At 47.4% G+C, this 24,211-nt stretch overlaps 1 protein-coding gene across 1 annotated transcript in view; it reads right to left on the bottom strand.

Moving 5' to 3' along the window:
* Amn1 (antagonist of mitotic exit network 1 homolog) overlaps window positions 1-2,981 on the bottom strand; it is a 46,263-nt gene extending 43,282 nt beyond the window's left edge. The window contains exon 1 of the mRNA XM_042677616.1: window positions 2,872-2,981. Coding sequence (XP_042533550.1) covers window positions 2,872-2,909 — 38 coding nt within the window. The 5' untranslated portion in view covers window positions 2,910-2,981. The remainder of the gene's footprint in view (window positions 1-2,871) is intronic.
* Window positions 2,982-24,211: the final 21,230 nt, after the last annotated feature.

The following is a 24,211-nucleotide window of genomic DNA, read 5'->3' as shown; positions in this document are numbered from 1 at the left end:
AGAAAGAAAAAAAAAACAACTCTCAGATAAACCGCAGGTTGTCACCACCCCTGCCCACCCTTAAGAAACAGAACAATTGCCCAAGTGTTCCAGGAACAGAACATAACAGTTTTGCAACCATCAAACTGTCAAATGTGGACCAATAGTTCAGAAAAAGGGCAATGTGGTTAGTGTAGACTCAAACCTCAGTACATGGGCCAATAAAAAAATGACTATGCATCTTTATAAATGTTAACCAATCATGTAACTGCTTGTGTGGAAATTTTCTAAACTTGTTTGTTCAATACTATAAAAGCTGTGCTGATTTTGTGCTCGGGGCCTCTTAGCGTCACCAGTTACTGAGTGCGCAGAGCACCAAGCTCAAGCTTGCAAATACCGACTCTTCTGCTGTTTGCATTGGTCGTGGTCTCCGATGGTCTTTCGGGGGTCCTGAAAGTGTACAACATCAGCAAAAAGCCAGAAGTGGAGATGTGATTTAAGTGGTACAGCACTAGCCTTGAGTGAATAAGCCCAGTGAAAGCAGAAAGCCCTGAGTTCAAGCTCCATTACTGACATCCACACACAAAATAAATAAATAGATAATGAAAATAAATGCTCTATGGATTTTACTTGTACTGGCTTCTGATCTTCAGGACAGCTTGATGATATTTTCCATTTCTAGACTCTATCACTGAAGCCCAGACAGGTATATGATTTGCTCATGATTGTAGAACTAGTATGTATTAAATGTATGAATAGATCTATGGTAGTCTATCTTCATACTTACCATTCTTATCATTAAGGATGGAAATAAAATCCCATTTGGATCTGATGTAAAACTCACCAGTAACTAATGCAACTGGGCACTGGTGCTTCAGACCTTGTAATCATAGCTACTCAGGATGCTGAGAACTGAGGCCCAGACAGGAAAGTCTGTGAGACTCATCTTCAGTTAACCAGCAAAATGCTTAAGTGGAGCTAGGGCTTAAGTGGTAGAGAGCCAATCTTCAGTGAAGATTGAGCATAAGGCCCTGAGTTCAAACTCCAGTACTGGCATACTGGCACACACCCTCCCCCCCCCCCCCCCCACACACACACATGAAAAGAAAGAATGAGAGGAAGGAAGGAAAGAAAAGGCTGGGGGCGGTGGCTCACACCTATAATCTTAGCTACTCTGGAGGCTAAGATTTGAGGATCCCAGTTCTTAGCAAACCTTGACGAGAAATTCCATTAGATGCTTATCTCCAATAAACTACTCAATAAAAGTTGGAAGTAGCACTGTGACTCATGTAGTTGAGTGCTAGCCTTGAGCACAAAGAGGCTCAGGGACACCACTCAGGCTAAGTTCAAGCCCCAGGGTCAGCAAAAAAGAAAAGAGAGCCGGGTGCCAGTGGCTCATGCCTGTAATCCTACTCAGGACGCTGAGATCTGAGGATTGCGGTTTCAAGCCAGCCTGGGCAGGGAAGTCCATGAGAGTCTTATCTCCAATAAACCACTAGAAAAACCGGAAGTGGTGCTGTAGCTCAAATGTTAGAGCACTCACCTTGAGCTGAAGAGCTGAGGGACAATGCTCAGGCCCAGAATTCAAGCCCCATGACCAACCAAAAAAAAAAAAAGAGAGAGAGAGAGAATCTTGGCTCACAGCTGTAATCCTAGCTACTGAGGAGGCTGAGATCTGAGGATCAGGGTTTGAAGCCAGTCCAGGCAGAAAAGTCCCAAGAGACTCTTCTCTGATTAATGCAAGTGCCCAAGGACTAGCCTTGAGCAAAATAGCTCAGGTATAGCACCCAGGCCCTGAGTTCAAGGCCCAGGACAAGAAAGAGAGAGAGGGAGGGAGGAAGGAAGGAATCAATCAAACAAGCAAGCAAGCCAGGCTGAGATCTGAGGATCACAGTTCAAAGCCTGTTTGGGCAGGAAAGGCCATGAGACTCTTATCTCCAATAAACCACTAGAAAACTGGAAGTGGTGCAGTTGTGGCTCAAGTGGCAGAGCGCTCGCCTTGAGTGAAGAGCTGAGGGACAGCGCCCAAGCCCAATGTTCAAACCCCATGACCGACAAAGAAAGGAAGAAAGAAAGAAAGAGGGAGAGAGTGAGGGAGAGAGGGAGGGAGAGAGGGAGGGAGAGAGGGAAGGAGGGAGGAAGGAAAAGAAAAGAAAGAGGGAGGGGAGAGGAGAAAAGTAAAAGAACAATAATGCCAGTTATTTCCCTCAGGTCTCTACTGAGTTCCAAATTCTCCCACGGGAGAATCGAGGATTTCTCTTGTTTGGACAGTGACTGCTGCCTCAGGGCCAAGAGCTTGGGGGATGACAAGCCAAATCTCATAGTTTAGAGGGCCTCGTGCAGATTAACTAGATTGTTCTCCTTCGCCTTCAACCGTGGCAACTCCTAATGGACTCGAGAGTCCCGATGCCATTGCCATGGTAACTGCAGTTTCTCTGTGAAACGTCGTGGTGTTTCCACTTGCTGGGCAGGCTTCCGGTGCCGTCCCGAGGTGTCCGGCCCACCCCTCCCTGGGGTCCCCGAGGTGGGTACTGCGAAGGCCCGCGGCGGGGCGCGAGGCCCGGACACCGGCCGGAGAGGCCCCGCGCATGCGCCAACGGCGCCCAGCCAGCAGCGCCGTTCGCAAACCCCTACTCCCCGGGGTCCCCGGTTTCCTGTCACCCCCCCTCACTCGCGGCGACTGGGCAGGGTTTTACTGGCGGTTTTGGAGAGGCATCTGGAGACTGAGACTGATGGAGGCCGGGGATGCTCGCCGAGGGGAGGCCCGCCCCGCAGACCCCCGCTGCACAACGGTCCTCGGCTACGAGACCCTCAGCACGAACGGGCCTCGGTGGGGAGGGGAGGGCCGCGCGGCCCGGCTGCCCGGAGGGGAGGCGGGGCGGGTGCACTCACAGTTCCAGGAGCTGACTGACCCGCCGCTGGGAAGGCATCGCGGCCCGCCTCTCTCGCAGGCCTCTTCCTCAGTCTCAGAGCCACCGCCACCCCAGCCAGGGACCATCGGCCAACTGCCGTCTCCCGCGCGAGGCGTAGGTCCTGGTGACGTCACGCTGAGCCCGGTGACCAGGGCGTCCCGGGCGGGGGAGCGTCGTGGCCTCCGCGACCGACCTATGGAGGGCTGTGCTGAAGGAGTTGTGAGAAAAGATCGACGAGCCTTAAGCCATCGCGAAGCACCATGGGAGTTGTAGTTCTTCCTGCGCCGGGGGCTCAGGGAAGTTTCTCCAGAGTTCCAGTGGCACAGCAGCCTCAGAGAGTTCCGTGGTGTCCAGGGACGGCCGAGAGGTCAAGGTCATAGGACAAAGGGCCACCGAGAGGTCAACATGATTGGTGTCGCTCCTGCTGCAGCGATGCGCTGGTGGCTGGGCCCGGCTCCTGGCAGTGCACAGGCAGGCTCGCGGGGAGGGGAGTACGGATCCCTGTGCTTTCATACCGAGCTTGTTTAGAGGCTCCCAGAGTGACTGCCCTTTACTGGTTTAGTTCTCGAGTATGATGTTCTATGGGAACTGAATCAGGGAGACAAAGAAGTTAAGCTTTAAGAGATGGAGTTGTGAGTGTAAGGTAAACAGGTCTAATTAAGTAGCTGATGGAGAGCACACCAGATGATATTGGGGCTGCCCTGCCGTGTATTGTGGAGAGCACAAGGCCAAAGGGGCAACCCGTCCGCAGGCTCAATGGGGCAAAGGAGGGGCTGGGAAGGTGGCTCAGTGGTAGAGCGCTTGCCTTGCATGCATGAGGCCCTGGGTTCGATTCCTCAGCACCACATAGGCAAAAAGAAAAAAGCCGGAAGTGGCGCTGTGGCTCAAGTGGTAGAGTGCTAGCCTTGAGCTGAAGAGCTGAGGGACAGCGCCCAGGCCTAGAGTTCAGGCCCCACAACCGGACCCAAAAAACAAACAAACAAACAAACAAAAAAACCCATGGGACAAAGGATCCATACTGGATCCAGATATGACCTTAGGTCCTGGGACCCTCCCCAGGTCCGATGGGAGTTGTGAGGGGGTGGCGGGATGGCCAAGGACGTGACCATGGAGGAGGGGGCGGGGGTGACTGTTTCCAGGTGTACCAGTTACCTAGGTAAAGCAAGTACTGGGAGGAGATTTATGCAGGAGGTAGGGAGGGCAGGTTCCAGGGCAGACTGTAATAATTCCCACCAAAAATTCAAGGTACCTGAGTTACTATTCACTGGCAGAAAGTTCCTTCCATTTTCTAGCCTCAGTCCCTCCTGCAGGAAACTTACCCTCTTCCCTGAGCCCCTTTCCCTTGAAAAAGAATATCCATGGGAACAAAAATGTGAAATCAGAAACATCAAGCCAAGGGCCCGTGGCTCACACCTGTAATCCTAGCTACTCACAAGGCTGAGATCTGAGGATCACATTTCAAAACCAGCCCAGGCAGGAGAGTCTGGGAGACTTTTCACTCCAGTAAACAATCAGAAAACGAAGTGGTACTGTGGGTCAAGTGGTGGAGCGCTGGCCTTGAGCTGAAAAGCTGAGGGACAGCGCTCAGGCCCAGAGTTCAAAACCCACAACCTAAAATAAAATAAAAATAAAAAAGCAATCATCTCTCCCTCTCTCAAGTTTCTCAGGCTGGCAACTTTGCAGTTTACCACAAACTTTACTGAAGGCCACTGACAACCTTGAGGCTTATCACCAGCTGTACTGAGTTGCTGTATTAGTCAGGAACATATAATAAAAATCATTTCGGGAGCTGGGAGGGTGGCTCAGTGGTAGGGTGCCTTGCATGCATGAGGCCCTGGGTGTGATTTCTCAGCACCACATAATCAGAAAAAGCCGGAAGTGGCACTGTGGTTCTAGTGGTTGAGCACTAGCCTTGAGCTGAAGAGCTGAGAGACAGCACCCATGCCCAGAGTTCAGGCCCAGGACCAACAACAACTGTTGTAAGGTAAATCATCCCAGAAGTTACATTTTAAAATATAGAATATTGGAGTCTTTATTATACAGTTAACAGGCTGCAGACTGAAGTACCCCATTTTCGGATGCCCCCTCACAGACCACCAGAGACCACGATCAATGCAAACAGCAAAGAGTCGTTTATTGCAAGCTCGAGCTTGGTCCTTGGCGCACTCCGCAACCAGTGACACTAAGAGGCCCCGAGCATAGAATCAACACAGTTTTTTATAGTATTGAACAAACAACTTTAAGGAACTTTTACATAAGAAATTACATTATTGGTTAACATTTAAAGCAAGCTAAGCTAGGCAAATATGATTGGTTGACCTTTACAGGAAAATATCCTTGGTCCATAGCTTGACCACAAACGGTTATGAGTCACACCTGGACCAACAGTATGCATGGCATGTTTCGCCCTGGGCTCTGAAGAACTGGTTGGTCGGAACATTATATGGTTTTAACTGAAACTCTTAGCTTATGGTCAGTCAGGGGCAAAGTCACTTGGGGGCTAGCACCTGCTCCAAGAATTGTGTATGGCTTTCTGTCATAAATTCCTAGCATTGGGGCTAAAGTGGGCCACGAGTTAAGTCGCAGAACTGAGATGGGGTCTTAAGTAAAATGGAATTGCTTAGGTTTTTCACAGACTGCCAGTTGTTACAAAGGCCTGCAGCAGGCAAATACACATAACACAGCTAGGAAACATGCTAAAGAGGAAGAAATAACAAGAACAATACCAAAAAGCCAATTCAGCTCCAATGGAGAGTTGAATTGGGATGCCATGATGACTGGAGACAGCCAGGAGACAGGACATAGGACATGGTCACAGAGACACACGTGGCATGGTGTCCTGGCAGCTGGACTGGTCTAGGCCTAAATAGTAGGGATGGCACCGGGTGGGCAGATCCTCAGGAAACTCCCAGTCCCAGGCAGTGGACTGACAGATTCAGTAACCAATCAGCCAAGTGCCCACCCTTGCCTCCAGGGGTCCGGGCACACCCCTTACCTGGGAGGCAGGTGATGGGCAGGGGCTTTTCCTGCCCCCATCATGAAGACAAGATGCCAGACCCTACAATCCACCATGTGACAAATATGGCACTAGCCAGACCTGACCTCCTTACTTCATAACAAAAATCATTTCTGCAAAGAAAATTTCAGTGCACCCCCAACCATGGGAATGAGTTTCTAATGTTTTGAGAACCATGGAACAAGTTTCTAATGTTTTGAGATTTAAAATATACTACCCCTTCCCAAAGTTATGTTTGACTTCAGTAAGCCAAAGATATGTGTTAGGGAAATGAGCTCCCTTCCCATAGCTTAGTCCACCCCTTCCCTTCTCCACAGCTTAGCATGCTCCCTTCCTAGGCAACAGTAGGCCTAAGTAGTAAAGGCAGTAAATAATCAACTTCCAGCCCCCTTTACCTTGGGATGGCGCTTCTCTGGGGCAGCTACCACCATATAAGACAACAGGAGCCCCTTAGAGTGACCTTCAGGTCTGGGCAGCTGCAGGACCCTTATCTACTATTTGGACAGCAGCCGTATATCCTAGTCTGCCATGATGAAGCCCCTGGCCCACATGTCCACACCAGGGTCTTTGCCTCCTAGTCTCTTCTAGCCCCTTCTAACCCCACCCCCCTAGGTTATATAGGTCACTTCAGACAGTAGCCAGTGCTGCTTCTCACTTCCCTCTTGTGAGAAGGAGCCTTGCCAGCCTCTTTTCCCAGAAATAAATGTACTTGGCTATCTACGTGATTCTCTGGCAAAGTCTAATAATCTTTCATTTAATCTTGCAAAATGTTTTGACTTTTTGTAATGTCAATAGCATTGATAGTATTGATCATGCTAAGTCAAAATTAGGTTTTGCCTATGCTCTTGTGACTCAAGGCTAAGTTTTGCTTCTGTAACCTTGCTTGTTTGCTTTGGTAAACATCACCTACTTGTAACCCCTTCCTATAAAAATCCCCATGAAGGGGCTAGGAAGGTGGCTCAGTGGTAGAGCGCTTGCCTTGCATGCCTGAGGCCCTGGGTTCCATTCCTCAGCACCACATAAGCAAAAAGAAAAAAGCCGGAAGTGGCGCTGTGGCTCAAGTGGTAGAGCGCTAGCCTTGAGCTGAAGAGCTGAGGGACAGTGCCCAGGCAGGCCCAGAGTTCAGGCCCCACAACTGGACCCAAAAAAAAAAAAAAATCCCCATGAAAAGCAAAGGGGGCTGTTCTCCAGCTCTGTGGGCTAGGGACAGATGCCATTTGGCTAATAGAAAGGCTTCTAGCCAGTTTGATTGAGTGCTGGTGACTCCTTTCATTGATGCGGGTTCAAGTCCCACTGGTCCTGGGAAGCTGGAATACTACACAGACCTTACAGGAAGTCTTTATTAGAAAGTAACTGCAAGTGGACTCATGTCCCAGAGAACCCGCAGCCCCATGTGCAGTTATTACAAAGCTTATTAAAAGTAAAAAACACATCCAGGCAGACATCATATGGTATGGGGACTAGCAAAGTGTGTTCTACTGAAGCAAAGCAATAGGGGGAACAATCTGGGGCAATCAAGGCACAGTTAGCTGTGCCTTGGAACAATCAAGGACAACCAGGGGCAAGTTATTCTCTGGAGCAAAACTTTTCTGGAGCTAAACAACCAACCCATGATGCACCTGCAATTCAAAGAATACACTTTTATAGTGCTTAACAACTCATAACAGCTATAGTTCAAAGAAGTCCTCTATAGTTCAAAGAACTGGCTGAAAATTCCCCAGCATGTTATGATGCCAAGATGGTGATGAGGACAAGATGGCATTACTTAGCTCCAGTATCCATGTTTCATTCTATAAATCATTAATATAAAGATATGCAAAGATGAACTTACTCGGCCTTATTTTAGTGAAGAGGACATTCCATGGCTCAGAACGGCATTGAGGGGAAAGAGTAGACTTCAGGTTAGAGAGAAGGGGCATCTTTCAGGTAGAATTTATTCTTTTTCTCTGTTTTTTGTTTTGTTTTGTTTTTTTCCCCATCCACTTTTGTAGAATTACTTTGTTAATTCTGTGTCAAAGCTTCCCTTAAATTCATCTAACATTCGGATGCTGCAGGGAGGAGAGTCCACCAATCAGATACAGCCTCATGCAAAAAGATGAATTTATTGGGGAAGTGGATAGCTGACAGGCCAGGAACACAGCACAGACTCAGAAGCTGAAACTGTGACCCTGAATGGCCCACAAATGTAGAGGGGAAGGGTCTCCTAGTGTTAAGGGGACCCAAAACTGACTCCATCTTTAATGCACTAGGAGTTTGCCCTGCCCCTGAGAATCAAAATACCAGTTTCCCAAAAATACCTCAGGGTCAGGCAATATGCTTTTGCCTGCCAAAATGTAAGCCTCACCTTTTGCCCACCAAATTCTCGCACCAATTCAAACCAAAATGATAGGTTAGTTTTAAACAGCTAAGTTTTATAAGTTTAAACAGCTAAGTTTTATAAGGCAGACTGTAACTCCATTGGCCACCTGCCTGATACGACTACAAACCCATTGGTCACCTGTGTGTGGGCAGACCTCACTGCATGGATTTTGCCTTTAAAAACCCCAGCTTGAGGACTGCTTGGCATCACAGTTTCAGCTCCTCGGTCTGTGCTGTATCCCTGGCCGGTCAGCTATCCACTTCCCCAATAAAGTCATCTTTTTACATGAGACTGTCTCTGAGTGGTAGACTCTTTTCCCCATAACACAAGCTAGGGTTTTTAAAGGCAAAAATCTATGCGGTCAAGCCTGGCCTGCAGGCCAATGGGTTTGCAACACACACAAAAGATTGCATAGTCACACAAGACTGAAGCCCAATAGACTAGGAAAAATGAGGTACGGTCAGCTAACAGCAAATACAGGAGATATTCCTTCATGTACTTCCCTTAAAATTAAGGGAACTGAAGTCGTCTGATTCCATTTTGAGCTCTGTCTTTGTCTTAGGGATTTTAGATTTGATGGGCCTAGTTCCCCGGAATGAAAAAATAAAATGCATCTGGTCTCCCTTCCCTTAACAACCTTAATCCACCCCTGATTGTTGAGTTAAAGACTGACTCTTAAACTGGGCACCGATGGCTCACGCCTGTAATCCTAGCTACTCTGGAGGTTTGAGATCTGAGGATCTGGGTTCAAAACCAGCCTGGGTGGAACATCCGTGAGACTCTTACCTCCAACAAACCACTAGAAAACCAGAAGTGGCGCTGTGGCTCAAGCAGTAGAGCACTCGCCTTGAGCTGAAGGTGCACAGGGACAGCACCCAGGCCCAGAGTTCAAGCCCCATAACTGCCAAAAAACAAAACAAAACAACAACAAAAAAAGACAGACCCATAAAACAGATAGGTTGTAATCTGGCTCCAACTGGCGACACCACATGCTTATGGCAAACCCTGTCTTTTGCATGTGCTATGGTTAACTCTGCCTTTTGCCCACAAAAAGTAGACCTCACCTTACCCACTAAATTTGCATGCCATTTTAAATCCAGGTGACAGGCTGCTTTAAACAGCCATTACAGACAAACAGTAACCTCATTGGCCACCTGTGTGTGGTCTGGAATGATTGTACAATCCTTTTTGCGTGTTATGATCCCATTGGTCACCTGCGCGTGACCAGGCTCGACCTCATGGATTTTGCCTTTGAAAACCAAAGTATGGGGGCCGCTCCGGGTTGCAGTATCAACTCCAGAGCCTGTGCTGCCGGTCTGTATAGGAACCTTCTCAATAAAGTTGCTTCTTTGTTAATGTAGTAGGAAGACCCCTAATCAGGCAGGCAAGCCCACTGCAACAAAGTTGTTATTAAAGAAGCAACTTTATTGAGAAGGTTCCTACACTGACTGGCCTGGGCCGCAGCACAGGCTCAGGAGCTGATACTGCAACCCCGAGTGGTCCACGGCCTTTGTTTTTTTTGTGTTTTTTTTTTAAGGGGGGGGGGTCCAGTCATGGGGCCTGAACTCTGGGCCTGGGCGCTGTCCCTCAGCTCTTCAGCTCAAGGCTAGTGCTCTACCACTTGAGCCACAGAGCCACTTCCGTCTTTTTTCTGCTTATGTGGTCCTGAGGAATTGAACCCAGGGCCTCATGCATGCAAGGCAAGCACTCTACCACTGAGCCACCTTCCCAGCCCCCGTACTTTGGTTTTTAAAGGCAAAACTCATGAGGTCAAGCGTGGTCACGCAGGTGACCAATGAGATTGTCACACACCCAAAAGATTGCTCAGTCATACTAGACCACATGCAGGTGGCCAATGAGGTTACAGTTTGTCACATAATGGCTGTTTAAACCAGCCTATCACTTTTGGTTTAAATGACTCACAAATTCAACAGGTAAGGCGGAGCTTAGGGTAAGCATTACACAAAGGAGGAGTTTAGTGGAGATTACCATAAGCACGAGAAAAAGGCGGAGTTTACCGTAAACTTGTGTTGTTGCCAGTATGAGCCAGATTACAACCTGTTTTAATAGTCAGTCCTTAACAGAACAATCTAGGTGGGTTAGGTTGTTAAGGGGAGGGGGACCTAGAGGCATTCTTTCCATTCCAGGAACTAGGCTGGTTGGAGCCAAGGTCTAGTTAACCTTGTTTAAAGGTGTTTTTTTTTTTTTTTTTCTAAAATCCCTAAAAAAAAGACAAAGCCTGGAGAGAAGCTGTATCAGTTCAAGTCTCCTCTCAGATACTACTTCAGTTAACAATTCTGTTGCGGTGGGCTCTGTCACTCCAGACAACTAGGTGAGCTTGCCTGCCTGTGTAGGGGGTCTTCCTACTACAGGAACAAAAGTCATTTTGAGGGAAATGTGAGGAACCTAAGCAACTCCATTTCACTTAAGACCCCCATCTCAGTTCTGCAACTTAACCCTTGATCCACTTCAGCTCCAATGCTAGGAATTAGGACAGCAAGCCTTGCACAAACAATTCTGGGAACCACAAATGGTGTTTTCTCAAGACAGTATGTCAAGGTATCTGAAATTCCAGAACTGCCCCTCCTGGGCTCTGGTGACCATTATCTAAGCCAGACACCCTGCAGTTTAGCACCTATCCTCTTGAGACTCCTCCGTGGTGCAAGCCAACCAGTTTAAAGTCAGTCAGCCCCTTGATCTAACCAACAACTTGTTTCTGGTCCTTTCCCGCTTTGTAGTGCGCCAATCATGCTATAGAGTTGTTTTATGATTTTCCCGTGGTTTGTAGTCATTTGTTACAAGAAGTTATGATGTATGCAAAGCCCCTGCCTTCTCTAAGAAAATGTATAAAAAGTGCTGTAACCCTGGGCTCGGCATGGGCTGCTGCCATTTACGCGGGGGGGACCAAGCTCGAGCTTGCAATAAAGACTCCTTTGCTTTTACATTGGTGACGGTCTCTGGTGGTCTTTTGGGTAAGGATTTCTGAATTCAGCTTTACAAATGAAGCAGGATAACAGGGAAACTGAGGCCTGGTGTAGGTGAGAGACCAAAAATAAGTGTAGCAGTAATTTCAAACAAAACTATAAGGAAAATCTGTCATCTCTTACTGGAAAATAAGTGTTAGTTCTGCTCCAAGACAACAATACAGTAAAAATTACTAAGAGGTCAGGCCGCTCTGACCAGTCCAGGAATTTGAGACCGCCCTGACTGGTTAACACACTTACCCTAGCAGGAAGCAATTTAGTGCAGGAAATGATTTAGGAACAGCACCCTCAATTTAACATTCCTGTGGTCAGCCCACCAATGAGATGCTTGCTATGTATGATTTAACCTATCCTATAGCCATTAAGCTGGAAAGCCTCTTCCCTTACTTACTATACATGATTATACTACACATGATTTTATCCCCCAACCAATGAGCTTGACCAATCACATAACCAATGTTGTAATGATCCTTCCCCCTGCTACATATTCAATAAAAACCCTGCTGGACAAGGGGTTGGGGCTCACATTTTGGACTTGCTGCATCAGGGAAGATTTGTGAGCCCTGTGTAGTAGGAAGACCCCTACTCAGGCAGGCAAGCCCACCTAGTCATCTGGAGTGAAGAAGCAACCAACTTTATTGAGAAGGTTCCTACACTGACCGGCCAGGGCCACAGCACAGGCTCGGGAGCTGATACTGCGACCCCGAGCGGCCCACATGCTTAGGTTTTTAAAGGCAAAAATCCCAAGGTGAAGCCTTGGCGACCAATGAGATTGTCACACACCCAAAAGATTGCACAGTCATACCAGACCACACGCAAGTGGCCAGTGAGGTTACACTTTGTCACATAATGTCTGTTTAAACCAGCCTATCATTTTGGGTTTAAATGACTCACAAATTCAACAGTAAAGTGGGCTTAAGGTAAACATACACAAAGGAGTTTAGTGGAGTTTAACATATACATGTGAAAAGGCGGAGTTTATAGTAAACTCAGGGTGTCGCCAGGAGGCCAGCATGAGCCCATTACTGGCTACCTGTTTAGTTGGTCAGTCCTTAACAGAACAATGAAGGTGCGTGGAGTCGTTAAGGAGAGGGGGACCTAGAGGCATTCTTTTCATTCCAAGAACTGGGCTGGTTGGAGCCAAGGTTTTTGTTTTTTTTTTATAATCCCTAAAACAAAAACAAAACCTGTAAAGAAGATGTCCCAGCTAGAGTCTCCTCCCAGGGCCTAGTTCACCTGCTTGAGCTGTAATAAACCACTCTCATGCACTTACATTGGCAACGGCTCCCTGGTGGTCTTTGGGGGGAGTGGGTCTGGGGCCTGGTACTTCATATGCAACTCAGAAATATGGTGTCTAAAAACTTAGAAATGCTAACTTTGCTTCAAAGAGAGGCAACTGAATGCATTCTTTCCTAAGGGATGCATTTCTCACCCAAGAATTCACAACTGCCTGACAGGATGCCCCAAATGCAGATAGCAGGGTGTCTCCTTGTTTCAAGGATAAGGATCTGTTTTATGGCAGGATGCATTCTTACCTGGAAATTCAGATAATAACACCAAGTGTAGTTAAAGCAAAGACAAAGCACCTATCTTTGCATAACTTAAAGCCAGAACCCCTGCCTTTACCCTATAAACAATACCAAGCCAATTCAGCTCCAATGGAGAGCTCAATTGGGACTCCATGATGACTGGAGATGAGCTGGGAGTCAGGACACAGGACACTATCTCAGAGAACCCTAGCAGCTAGGCTGGTCTGGGCCTAAATAGGTCGGGGCAGAAAGATCCTCAGGAAATTCCCAGTCCCAGGCACTAGACTGACAGATTCAGTAACCTATCAGCCAAATGCCTGCCCCTGCCTCCATGAGTCCAAGCACACCCACTATCTGGAAGGCAGGTGATGGGGGTGGGGGGGTGGTTTCCTTCCCCCAGCATGAAGACAAGATGCCAGACCCTACCATCCACCATGTGGCCAATATAGCACCAGCCAGACCTGGCCTCCTTACTTCAGTACTGTAAGGTTTGCTCCTGGATGGCAAGCAGACTCCACCCTCCACGCAGCAAAGTCTCCACCCAGTACCTGCATTACCTAGGCAACTGGGACACCTGGAAGAGGTCACATCTGCATCTACTGAGGTCACATCTGAATTTGATTCGGCCACACCTTTCCCCGTCCATACCCTAGATAAGGCCCAGCCCAGGCCAGACGCTCTCTTCTAGCTCTTTTCTAGCTCTTTCCCAGCTTCCTCTCTTGCCCAGTTCTTTCCCAGCTCTCTCTTTCCCATATGTCTTTCCCAGCTCTTTCCTCTCTTTTCTAGCTCTTTCCCAGCTTCCTCTCTTTCCCACCTCTCTTTCCCAGCTGCATGGAGGGCCAACATGAATAAACCTACCCCTTACCTGAATACTACGTGCGTGGTGGTGTGGTTCTTACTCTGCTACCTCTTTTTAAAAACCTAACAAGTGCCATCCCTAGCCCACAAGTCCACCTCCTTGTACGACCTCCAATCCTGCAGGAAGGTTGTCCCTCACTGTTCCTCAATTAACAGTCCTTGCCTGTTGTGATTGAGTCAGGCCTGTTCTTTCTCCTCCATTTTCCTAACAGTATGTATGTATATAGTTACAAAGAATTGGCAATAGTTACATGGAGAGTGACAAGATTATTGAAGGACAATGGGCTTACTGAAAAATAAAAAATTAGAGTTACATTTTACAATTACTAACCCCCCTCCCTTCTGGAAATAAGGAATTGAGTAAAAAGTCTCTCGGAGCCCAGATGCTGGCCCAGATGCCGGCACATGGGACAAGGTTTGTGGTCATAGATAAAGAACAAACAAGTAAATTCCCCAAGTGACCAAATGGGACCCAAGATAGGGACCCAAGATAAGGACCACCTGGCAAGTCCAGCAAACTAGGCCAAATGTTAATCAATCACAAGCCTGTAACTGTAAACTCCCTAACCCTTATCTCCCAGAGTGACTACCTCCGTTTGATCATCAGCACCAATTGTTTTATTACAAAGAGTGTTATAAACTTCCCCACATAGAAAAAATGATTGCTGGAGTGTATAGTGACTTTTAAATGGGCCAATCCCAGGGACACCTGGTGTTATATGCTAATCTTGTGGTTTTTGCCTTTAAGAATGCCTGTAACCACGGTTCGGGCTCTCTCCCTTGCCGAGGCAGAGAGACCGTTGGCGCAAACGCTGAATAAACTCCTCTTGCTTGTTGCATCTACTGGTTTGGAGTCTTGGTCTCTGGGGCGCCCTCCCATAGACAAAAGTGTCCCAGGAGTCTGGGGTCTTTCACTTACCACCTTTTTTTTTTTTTTTTTTTTTGCAAATGGATAACAAGTAAATATTTGAGGTTTTATGGGTCCTATTGGCTTGATGACTATTCTTCAAAGAAGTGATTTCAAAAGCAGCCATATAGCGGCTGAGAAGGTGGCTCAGTGGTAGAGCGCTTGCCTTGCATGCATGAGGCCCTGGGTTCAATTCCTCAGCACCACATAAGCAAAAAGAAAAAAGCTGGAAGTGGCGCTGGGGCTCAAGTGATAGAGCGCTAGCCTTGAGCTGAAGAGCTGAGGGACAGCGCCCAGGCCCAGAGTTCAGGCCCCACAACCGCCCCCCCCCCCCAAAAAAAAAAGCAGCCATATATTGCATGACTAGTATGGCTGTATTTCAGTGCAACTTGGTTATAGTCACTAATGTTTGAATTTCAGGTACAATAATTCTGCCTTACTATAAGGTCTGCCCTGGGCCACGCAGGCCTGGTGTGGACACATCCCTACCTTTTGGCTAAGTTTCCACCCAGTACCTGTTACCTAGGTAACTGACAGGCTGGGAAGCAGTCTCCTCCCCATCCTGCTAGGTTGAACTAGGCCCTGAGAGGAGACTGGAGCTGGGACAGCTTCTTTACAGGTTTTGTTTTTGTTTTAGGGATTTTAGAAAAAAACAAAAACAAAAACCTTGGCTCCAATCAGCCCAGTTCTTGGAATGAAAAGAATACCTCTAGGTCCCCCTCCCCTTAACTTAACCCACCTTCATTGTTTTGTTAAAGACTGACCGATTAAACAGGTAGCCAGTAATCCAGCTCATGCTGGCATGCTGGCTGGCATGCTGGCGACATACTGAGTTTACTATAAACTTCACCTTTTTCACATGCTTATGTTAAACTCCACTAAATTCCTTTGTGTATGTTTACCTTAAGCTCCGCTTTACCATTGAATTCACGAGTCATTTAAACCAAAAGTGATAGGCTGGTTCAAACAGCCATTATGTGACAAAGTGTAACCTCACTGGCCACTGGTCTGGTATGACTGTGCAATCTTTTGGGTGTGTGAAAATCTCATTGGTCGCCTACGTGACCAGGCTTCACCTTGTGATTTTTGCCTTTAAAAACCTAAGCATGTGGGCCGCTCGGGGTCGCAGTATCAGGTCCTGAGCCTGTGCTGTGGGCTCTGTCACTCCGGACCATTAGGTGGGCTTGCCTGCCTGAGTAGGGGGTCTTCCTACTACAAGGTTACATTCTGGGTCACCTCTGGCCTTCCACCTGACCATAGGTGGGACCCAGGTCCTGAAGTCACATCCAGATCCAATATGGCCACCCTTTCTCCCACCTGGCCACATCTCTTTCTGTCCCAGGCTTAGAAAAGTCCTGGTCTGTGGGCAGGTCTCCCCTTTCAGCCAGGCCTCTCCACCATGTAGTGGGGGTAAATAAACTTCTTTATTCTGTAAATAAACTTCTTTTCCTGCCTGAATAGTGCGCGGTTCTCTTCATTGGCTACCTAGTGAAACCTACCTACTTAATATACCATATACTTACCAGCAGAGAGATTTCCAAGACTTAAATAACTATGGGTCCAAAACTATGACACCATGTGTATTGCTAGCCCCTGAAGAAAGCCAGTGACTTGAGGGCAAGATGTTGGACAAATTGTTAAAGGATTTATTTGGAAAGGTAGCAAATCACAGAAGATGGAGCCTATCATCAACAAAAATTATCTTGTTAGCCAGGCTCTGGTAGTTCATACTTCTTGGTTACTCAGGAGGCTCAGACGAGAGGATGGTGGTTCAAAGCTAGCAATGGAAGAAACTTCTGTGAGAAACTCATCTCCAAAATGAAGCAAAAATCTAGAAGTAGAAGTGTGGTTCAAGTGGTAGAATGTCAGCCTTGAGTGAGGAAGCCAAGCAACAGTATGAGGCCCTGAATTCAAACCTTAGGATTGACACACAGACAAAAAAAAGTCTCATAGCTGAAGTCTGTAAGGTTTTAGGTGAGGAAAGGTCACACAGGAGGAGGTAAAGGTGAAGGAAGGAAAGTTTATTGGGGTATACTCCGGGGCAAACTCCCTGGTCAGGATGAGAGAGGTCACTCAGAGTCTGCTTGTAGCAGAGTTTAAATGGCCAGGGTCAGCAGGAACTTTTAGCATGTAACTTGTTTTGCAAGTTTGGACAGTTTTGGGCTAGTGCCTCCAAAGGACAGGACAATTGGGACAGGTGGTCTATAAGGAAGTGGCTTTTCTCAGTTGCCTCTACCCTCTTGAGGCCTGTCATTTTGGCATCTTTTTGGTAATAGGACATCCATAGTTGTCAAACCCCTATCCGTGACCTGGTGAACATGGCCTTTAAAGTTTTCCATGCCTGTGAGGAACAGGAAAAGGCTGATAGGGAAGGCTGCTCTCACCAAGGCAGCCTACCAAGCCCCAAGCCCTGCTCGCTGCCCTAAGGCCCTCTACAACAGATGGCTCTGGAGAAAAGCGCCAACTACCTGGACCCTGCTTCAAGTGTGGCCAGGAGGGACACTGGACAAGGCAATGACCTAAACCCCATCCTCCCCAGGCACCATGTCCGCTGTGCAATTAAAAGGGACGCTTGAAGACCAACACCCCTCTACGCTTAGCCTTGGAAGTACAGTTCTTCCCTCCCCTGACTTGCCCCCTTTGGTCCTGGGCCTGGCCGCTGAAGACTGAGGATGCCCTGCTTTGCCGACCCCGGTCACTCTTGTCAAGCCAAGGGTAACGATCCAGGTAGCAGGTAAGGCCATTTACTTTTTGGACGATACATGGGCTACCTATTTGGTCCTCCCTTCCTACTCAGGCCCCTTAATTCCTTCCCAGATCTCAGTTATGGGAGTTGACGGACTTCCCTCCCAGCCACCAGCAATGGGCCCTCTTATGTGCCTGATAAATGCAATGGAGGCAATAAGAGGAATGAGACCCAGCCCTGCTCTTAGCCTTAAAATCTAGCAAACTTCTCCACCGTAGCCCAGTGACTACTGACATCCTGTTACCAAAAAGATGCCAGAATGATAGGCCACTGGAATGCAGAAACAGTTGAGAAAAGCCACTTCCTTATACACCACCTGTCCCAATTATACACCACCTGTCCCAATTATACACCACCTGTCCCAATCGTCCTGTCCTATGGGGGCACTAGCCCCAAACTGCTCAAACTCGCAAAACAAGTTACATGTTAAAAGTTTCTGCTAGGGGCTGGGAAGGTAGCTCAGTGGTAGAGCGCTTGCCTTGCATGCCTGAGGCCCTGGGTTCGATTCCTCAGCACCACATAAGCAAAAAAGAAAAAAGGCGGAAGTAGCGCTGTGACTCAAGTGGTAGAGTGCTAGTCTTGAGCTGAAGAGCTGAGGGACAGTGCCCAGGCCCAGAGTTCAGGCCCCACGACCAGACGCCCCCCCCCCCCAAAAAAAATTCTTGCTAGCCAGGCACCAGTGGCTCATGTCTGTAATCCTAGCTACTCAGGAGGCTGAGATCTGAGGATCACTGTTCAAAGCCAGCCCAGGCAGGAAAGTCTGTGAGACTCTTATCGTCAATAAACCACTAGAAAACCGGAAGTGGCACTGTGGCTCAAGTGGTAGAGCGCTTGCCTTGAGCTGAAGAGCACAAGGACAGCACCCAATGCTAGAGTTCAAGCCTAACTACCGACCAAAAAAAAAAAAAAAAAAAGAAAGTTCCTGCTGACCCTGGCCATATAAACCCTGCTACAAGCAGACTCTACGTGTTCTCTCTCATCCTGACCAGGGAGTTCACCCGGGAATGTACCCCAATAAACTTTCCTTCTTTTCTCACTTAAAAACCTTACAAAGTCTTTTTAGTTTCTTTCCCCAGAAAGTTACTTCTGCAGTCAAGTTCTAGAAGATTGAGGTGTCCAACTCCAGAGAACAAAAGAAGCAAGGAGAAGGCTATTTTTTCCCTGGGGGACAAGGGAGATAGAGAAAATCAACTTTCCCTAAAGGATAGAAGAAAGGAAAAACTGACTATCATTGGATAAAATAGTGAGATGCAAGCCAGGTCCCAGTGGCTCAGACTTGTAATCAGAAGACAGATTTGAGGATTGCGGTTCAAAGTTAGCCTAGGCAAGAAAGTCTGTGAGCCTCTTTATCTCCAATAAACCAACAAAAGTCAAAAGTGAAGCTGTAGCAGGACACTGGTGGCTCATGCCTATAATCCTAGTTATTCAGGAGGCTGAGATCTGAGGATCACAGTTGGAAGCTATCCCAGGCAGAAAAGTCCTGGTGAGGCTTCTGTCTCCAATTAACCATTCAAAAACCGGAAGTGGCACTGTGGCTCAAATGGTAGAGCTCTAGCCTTGAGCACAAAGAGGCTCAGGGACAGTATTCAGGCACTAAGTTCAAGCTCCACAGCCAACAACAACAACAAAAAAAAACAAAAGAAGCTGTGATTCAAGTGGTAGAACACTAGACTTTAGCAAAAGAGCTCAGGGACAGCCCAAGGACTGACACCAAAAACAAAAACAAAAAAAATTGAAATGCAGCTTTTCAGACACGATTTTCATTGGCTAGTGCTCTACCAATTGAGCTAAGTCTTCAACTTTGCCCTACGCTATATTTAGAATACATAGTGAAGAAATGAGAAAGGAGACAGAGGATAGAAAAGTGGGGTACTAGGGGGTCCAGTGCTCACCAGCCTCTGAACCCTGAGCTACAGTTAGCAAGCTTATTTATTTAGTTCCTTACAAGCGAGGTGTCCCGACCCGCAGGACGTCAACGAGGGCAGAGAACCTAAGCGAGAAGGAATGAAGGGACAAGAGACACGAAGAATGACAGCAAGACAAGGATTCTGATTGAAAGACCCCCAGTGTTTGGGGTGCCCTTCGATCTGGAGAGACCCTCTCCCAAGGAACAACGAGACCACTTGTGCGGATGCAATCAGCAAGAGGTTTATTCGGGCATGCCCAGGCTCCCAGGTACACACGACCTCGAGATCCACAAGGTTCGGGTCGGTGGCTGGGAACCTGTTTGGACACAGGGGTACCCGGGGCGACAAAGTCTATCGGGAGACTTGCGCGCCGGGGCACATGAGAGCACCCTTTTTATTGGGCAGCTGGAAGCAGGGTTACAGAAGCGAGATGCATGGTTACAGGGTGTTGATTGGCTAATTTTGAGTCATGTTTAGGGTAGGGATTGGTGAGTCAGGCGAGCGGGTCAGGCGGAGTCCGCTCGGGTTAGCGGTGGGACTTTCCACAGGCAGTTCAGTTAACTGACGTGTCTGTACTTGCCCTTCAATTGTTAACTCAGAGACTCTTTGTTCCTCATTCCCGGTTAACGGTTTAACCACAACATCCTGCCTCGCCCTCTTTGGTGTTTTTCCACCCACATAGTTTCACGGGGGTTGGTCAGCAGTTTTTCTGGGGTACCTAGTGGCCAAGCATAAACTGGAGTCTTTCATGATCAAGCTGCAAATTTTTATTTTTCACACAGGGGTATTTATATGCTTGGAATAAGGAAGCTTTTTCATTGGCCATTAAGGAAGTTTTTTCATTGGCCATAGCAGTGCAGGATGCTTGCTTAGGGCAGGGGGAAAGGGTGGTGGTTAGCAGTTGCAGGATGTTTGCTTAGGGCAGGATGAGGGTCGGATTCTGTAAACTCAGCCTCAAGATGTTCCAGTGAGATGGTCAAGCCTATCATGTTGAGAGACTCAACTTTTGGCTCCCGACATCTCCCCCTTTCTTATTTAGAAAATTGACCATCAATTGTTGGCTGCTCTTTTTAAGGGGGTGACAGAGGCTCTGTTCCTCTAAGGGCCCAGGGTTTTTCTCTGCTCCCGAGCAAGCGTCCTCACTCGGGGAGGGAATTTTAAAGGCCTTGGCATGTTTTTTGAGGAGACGGCTTGTGGGTATGCATGCACCAGAGCTTGCCACTCAGGGGTCTTGGGTTTTGGGATCTCGCGGATCCATCCCTCTGCAGTCTTACCTGCACCCTTGATTAGAACATTTTTTCTTCCTCCCATAGGTGCATCCTCCCCCAAGCGGAGGGGCCTATAGGAGGAGGGGCGAACCTATCCCTTATGGCAATAGGTCTTGCCCGTTGAGTGGTCAGGAGTTATGAATGAGGAGAAGGGTTTTCTAAATAAGAAAAAAGGAAGGGGGGGGGGTTCCCACTGGAACAAGCTCATGGCAAAACACTAATTAAAAGCCTGGGGTAAATCCTAGATTTTAATGCCTTGGTCTGCCATATCAAGGTGATGGTAATGAACCTGTATGGTCTTAGAAGCCAAGAGATCAATCTGTTGTTTAATAAAAGTTACAAGCTTATTTAAAGCAATCCTCCGATGTTGGTCTGTACTGTTGCTCAAAGGTAAGCCACTTTGTTTCCACAGTCAACCATTTGGCTCCAGCTACCGGGGTCCGAATAAAATCCCCCTTTGCATTCTCAGGGGACACCAAAAAGAGTGGTCATGAGATTTTTTGTAGCTGGAGGGCCAAGGCCACTGTATACAAAACCCCTTTAAAAGAAACACTTCAAACAGGAGGGTCCTGGTCTGGAGTTCTAGCTGCATCTGCAAGAGAAAAGGCATCATCCTGGGGGGGGGGGGGGAAGGCTTCCCCTGGGTTGTGGTAAGCCATTCACCTGTTTTATCAAGCGTTCTGGCAGCCACCTTGGGGCCGGTTGTTCTTGATCTAAAATACAGGCTGAACCTCACCCCCAGATAAGAACAGGATCTGGGCCCTTCCATTTGCCTGTAAGGGGGTCTCGCCACATGACAGATGGGCGAGCAGAACTGGAAGATGGGTGCCAATGCCTGTCAGCTGCCGAGTGGCCTTCATTGTCCAGTGTTAGAAAATTAAGGGCGAACAATGTGTGACTAAGGCGATCCCTAGGAGTGGAAAATGAAAAGGCAGAGGCTTTGAGGCGAGTAAGCCAGGTTTTTAGGGTGTGGTGGGCTCGTTCTATGATGCCCTGATCTTGGAGGTTATAGGGAATCCCAGTAGTATGACAAATCTGAAAAATAGCACAAAACTGTTTAAACTTGGCACTGGTATAGGCTGGGCCATTGTCTGTCTTTATGTGGGCTGGTTTTCCCATTACAGAAAAGGCTAAAACAAAGTGAGAGAGAACATCTTTGGCAGTTTCTCCTGAGTGTGGTGAAGCAAAAACAAACCCGCTAAATGTGTCTATGGAGACATGTATATATCTTTCCAAATTCAGGAAAATTAGTAACATCCATTTGCCAGATTTGATTGGGTAGCAGTCCACGGGGGTTAACACCCAGGTGTGGTACAGGAAGGGAGACAACACAGGCAGGGCATGCCTTTACTATCTCCCGTGCTTGTTGTCTAGTAATTTTACAAAGCAATCGAAGGCTCTGGGAGTTTAGATGGTGGAGATTATGTAATTCTGTAGCCTTTTGGACAGACCCAACAAAAACTGGAAAAATGGAACGAGTGGCCGCATCAGCTTGAGCGTTACCCTGTGTAAGAGGGCCAGGGAGATCAGAATGTGCCCTAATGTGTCCCAGAAAAAACGGATGTCTCCTGGCCTGAATTAGCTGTTGAAGCTGAGTAAATAAAAATGCCGCATTGGAAGAAGTTTTAATAGCGGGTGAAATTTCTAGCAAGGGAACAGAATGAGCGATGTAAGCACTATCTGTATAAATATTAATAGTCTTATCAAAAAACGTCATAAAAACCTGTGTTATAGCAAATAACTCCACAAGCTGGGCTGATTGGTAAGGGGCATCAAAGGTGGTGGAATGCTTGTTAACAACAAAGGCTGCGCGGCCATTGCTTGAGCCATCTGTAAAGACAGTGAGGGCTTGAGGAATGAGAGCCTTTTGAGTAACCTTGGGAAAAACAAATGGATGTAGCTGGGCAAAGTGTAAAAGGGGATCATTGGAGAGATGATTGTCAATTAGTCCTAAAAATTCTGACAGGGCGATGCCCCATTCATCCCCAGTCTGAAGTAAAAATTGAGTCTGGTCTTTGGTGTATGGAATTAAAATGGTATCAGGGTCCTTGCCGAAATATTGTCGAGAAAGCAAGCGACCTTTGATAATGATAGAAGCTACCTGGGCAGGGTAAACAGCGATAACCTTGGGGGATGTGGTGGGTAAATGGACCCAAAGCAGGGGGCTGCCCTTATTATTAGAGTGGGGAATCCGTTGCCAAAACAATCCTGTGGGTGTATGAGGGGTATGTAAAATAATTAAGACCAGAGGAAGATTATAGGAAATCTGTGTAACAAACTGCTGGGCAATGGCCTCAGTAACTTGGGTTAAGGCATTTCGTGCATTGGGAGTAAGCTCTCGAGGAGAGGAGGGGTCAGAATCCCTTTTAAAATCTCATTAAGAGGCAAAAGCATGCTGGTGGGCAACCTTAGGTATGGCCTAAGCCATTGAATATCTCCAAGCAACTTTTGAAAATCATTAAGGGTGTGAAGATGGTCTAAACGAAGTTGAATTTGAGGAATCCAAACTTGATTATTTTGGAGTTCTAGACCCAAATAATTATAGGGGTCCTGTGTTTGAACTTTATCGGGGGCAACTTGTAGTCCCAGGGCAGTAAGGGCTTTATAAAGGTCTAAATAGCAGTTTCTAAGTTCGTGGGTGTCAGGTGCAGCAATCAACAAGTCATCCATATAATGTAATATATAGACGCTCTGCCATCATTTTCTCACAGGGTCCACTGCCTGGGCAACATATTTTTGACAAAGGCTAGGGCTATTAGCCATACCTTGGGGGAGTACCTTCCATTGAAATCTTTGTATGGGGCCTTGAAAGTTAATGCGAGGAAGGCTAAAGGCAAAATAGGGTCTGTCCTCAGGATGTAGGGGAATGGTAAAAAAAAAACAAAAACAATCTTTTAAATCAATAACCATTTTGTAATGGTCCCTGGGAATAGCCACCGGTGTGGGAATGCGTGGCTGTAGCGCTCCCATTGGGCGCATAGCTTTATTAACGGTGTGTAGATCTTGTAAAAGGCGCCATTTGCCTGATTTTTTCTTGATAACAAAAACAGGAGTATTCCATGGTGAAGTAGAGGGCTCTACATGGCCTGCCACCAACTGTTCCTGTACTAACATGGAGGCAGCCTCCAATTTTTCTTGGGTAAGGGGCCACTGATCCACCCACACAGGGGTTTGGGATTCCCAAATGATTTTATCTGCATGGGGCACAGGAGGGTCAGGGGCCGATACTAAAAATCCGAATACCCAAGCCCATGTTTATCTGTTTTTTGGGTAGCTTGGATGGGCTTAATGGTTCCTTGTCCTGATTTTCCAAGACCCATACCAGGGACAAAATCATACAGAGCGTTTGATGTGTAACCATAGAATTGGGACTAGCAAGAATAACTTCCATCTGGGTCAAGATATCCCGGCCCCATAGGTTAACAGGGAGGTCAGGAACAACAAAAGGAGTAACAGTTCCCCTATTGCCCTCTTTGTCAGTCCAATTAAGAACCCTGGAGCTGACCAAAGGGTTTTTTGACTGCCCTATGCCTTTAAGGTCAGTTAGGGACGAGGTAAGGGGCCATCTTGGCGGCCAATATTTTTGGGAAATAACTGTGGCATCCGCACCAGTATCCAAAATTCCCTGAAACTCCTTTCCTTCAATTCGCAGGGTGAGGGTGGGTCTTTTTTGAGTGATAGTCTGAACCCAATATGCATCAGAAGACCCCAAAGAAGCAGTTCCTCGCGGTGTGGTCTGAGCAGTG

The sequence above is a fragment of the Dipodomys spectabilis genome, unplaced genomic scaffold (genome assembly GCF_019054845.1).
Source record: "Dipodomys spectabilis isolate Male_0828 unplaced genomic scaffold, ASM1905484v1 ptg000039l, whole genome shotgun sequence".
In the NCBI taxonomy this organism is placed as follows: domain Eukaryota; kingdom Metazoa; phylum Chordata; class Mammalia; order Rodentia; family Heteromyidae; genus Dipodomys; species Dipodomys spectabilis.
The sequence above is the reverse complement of the archived record's forward strand: the minus strand, read 5'-3'. Positions and strand labels throughout refer to the sequence as shown.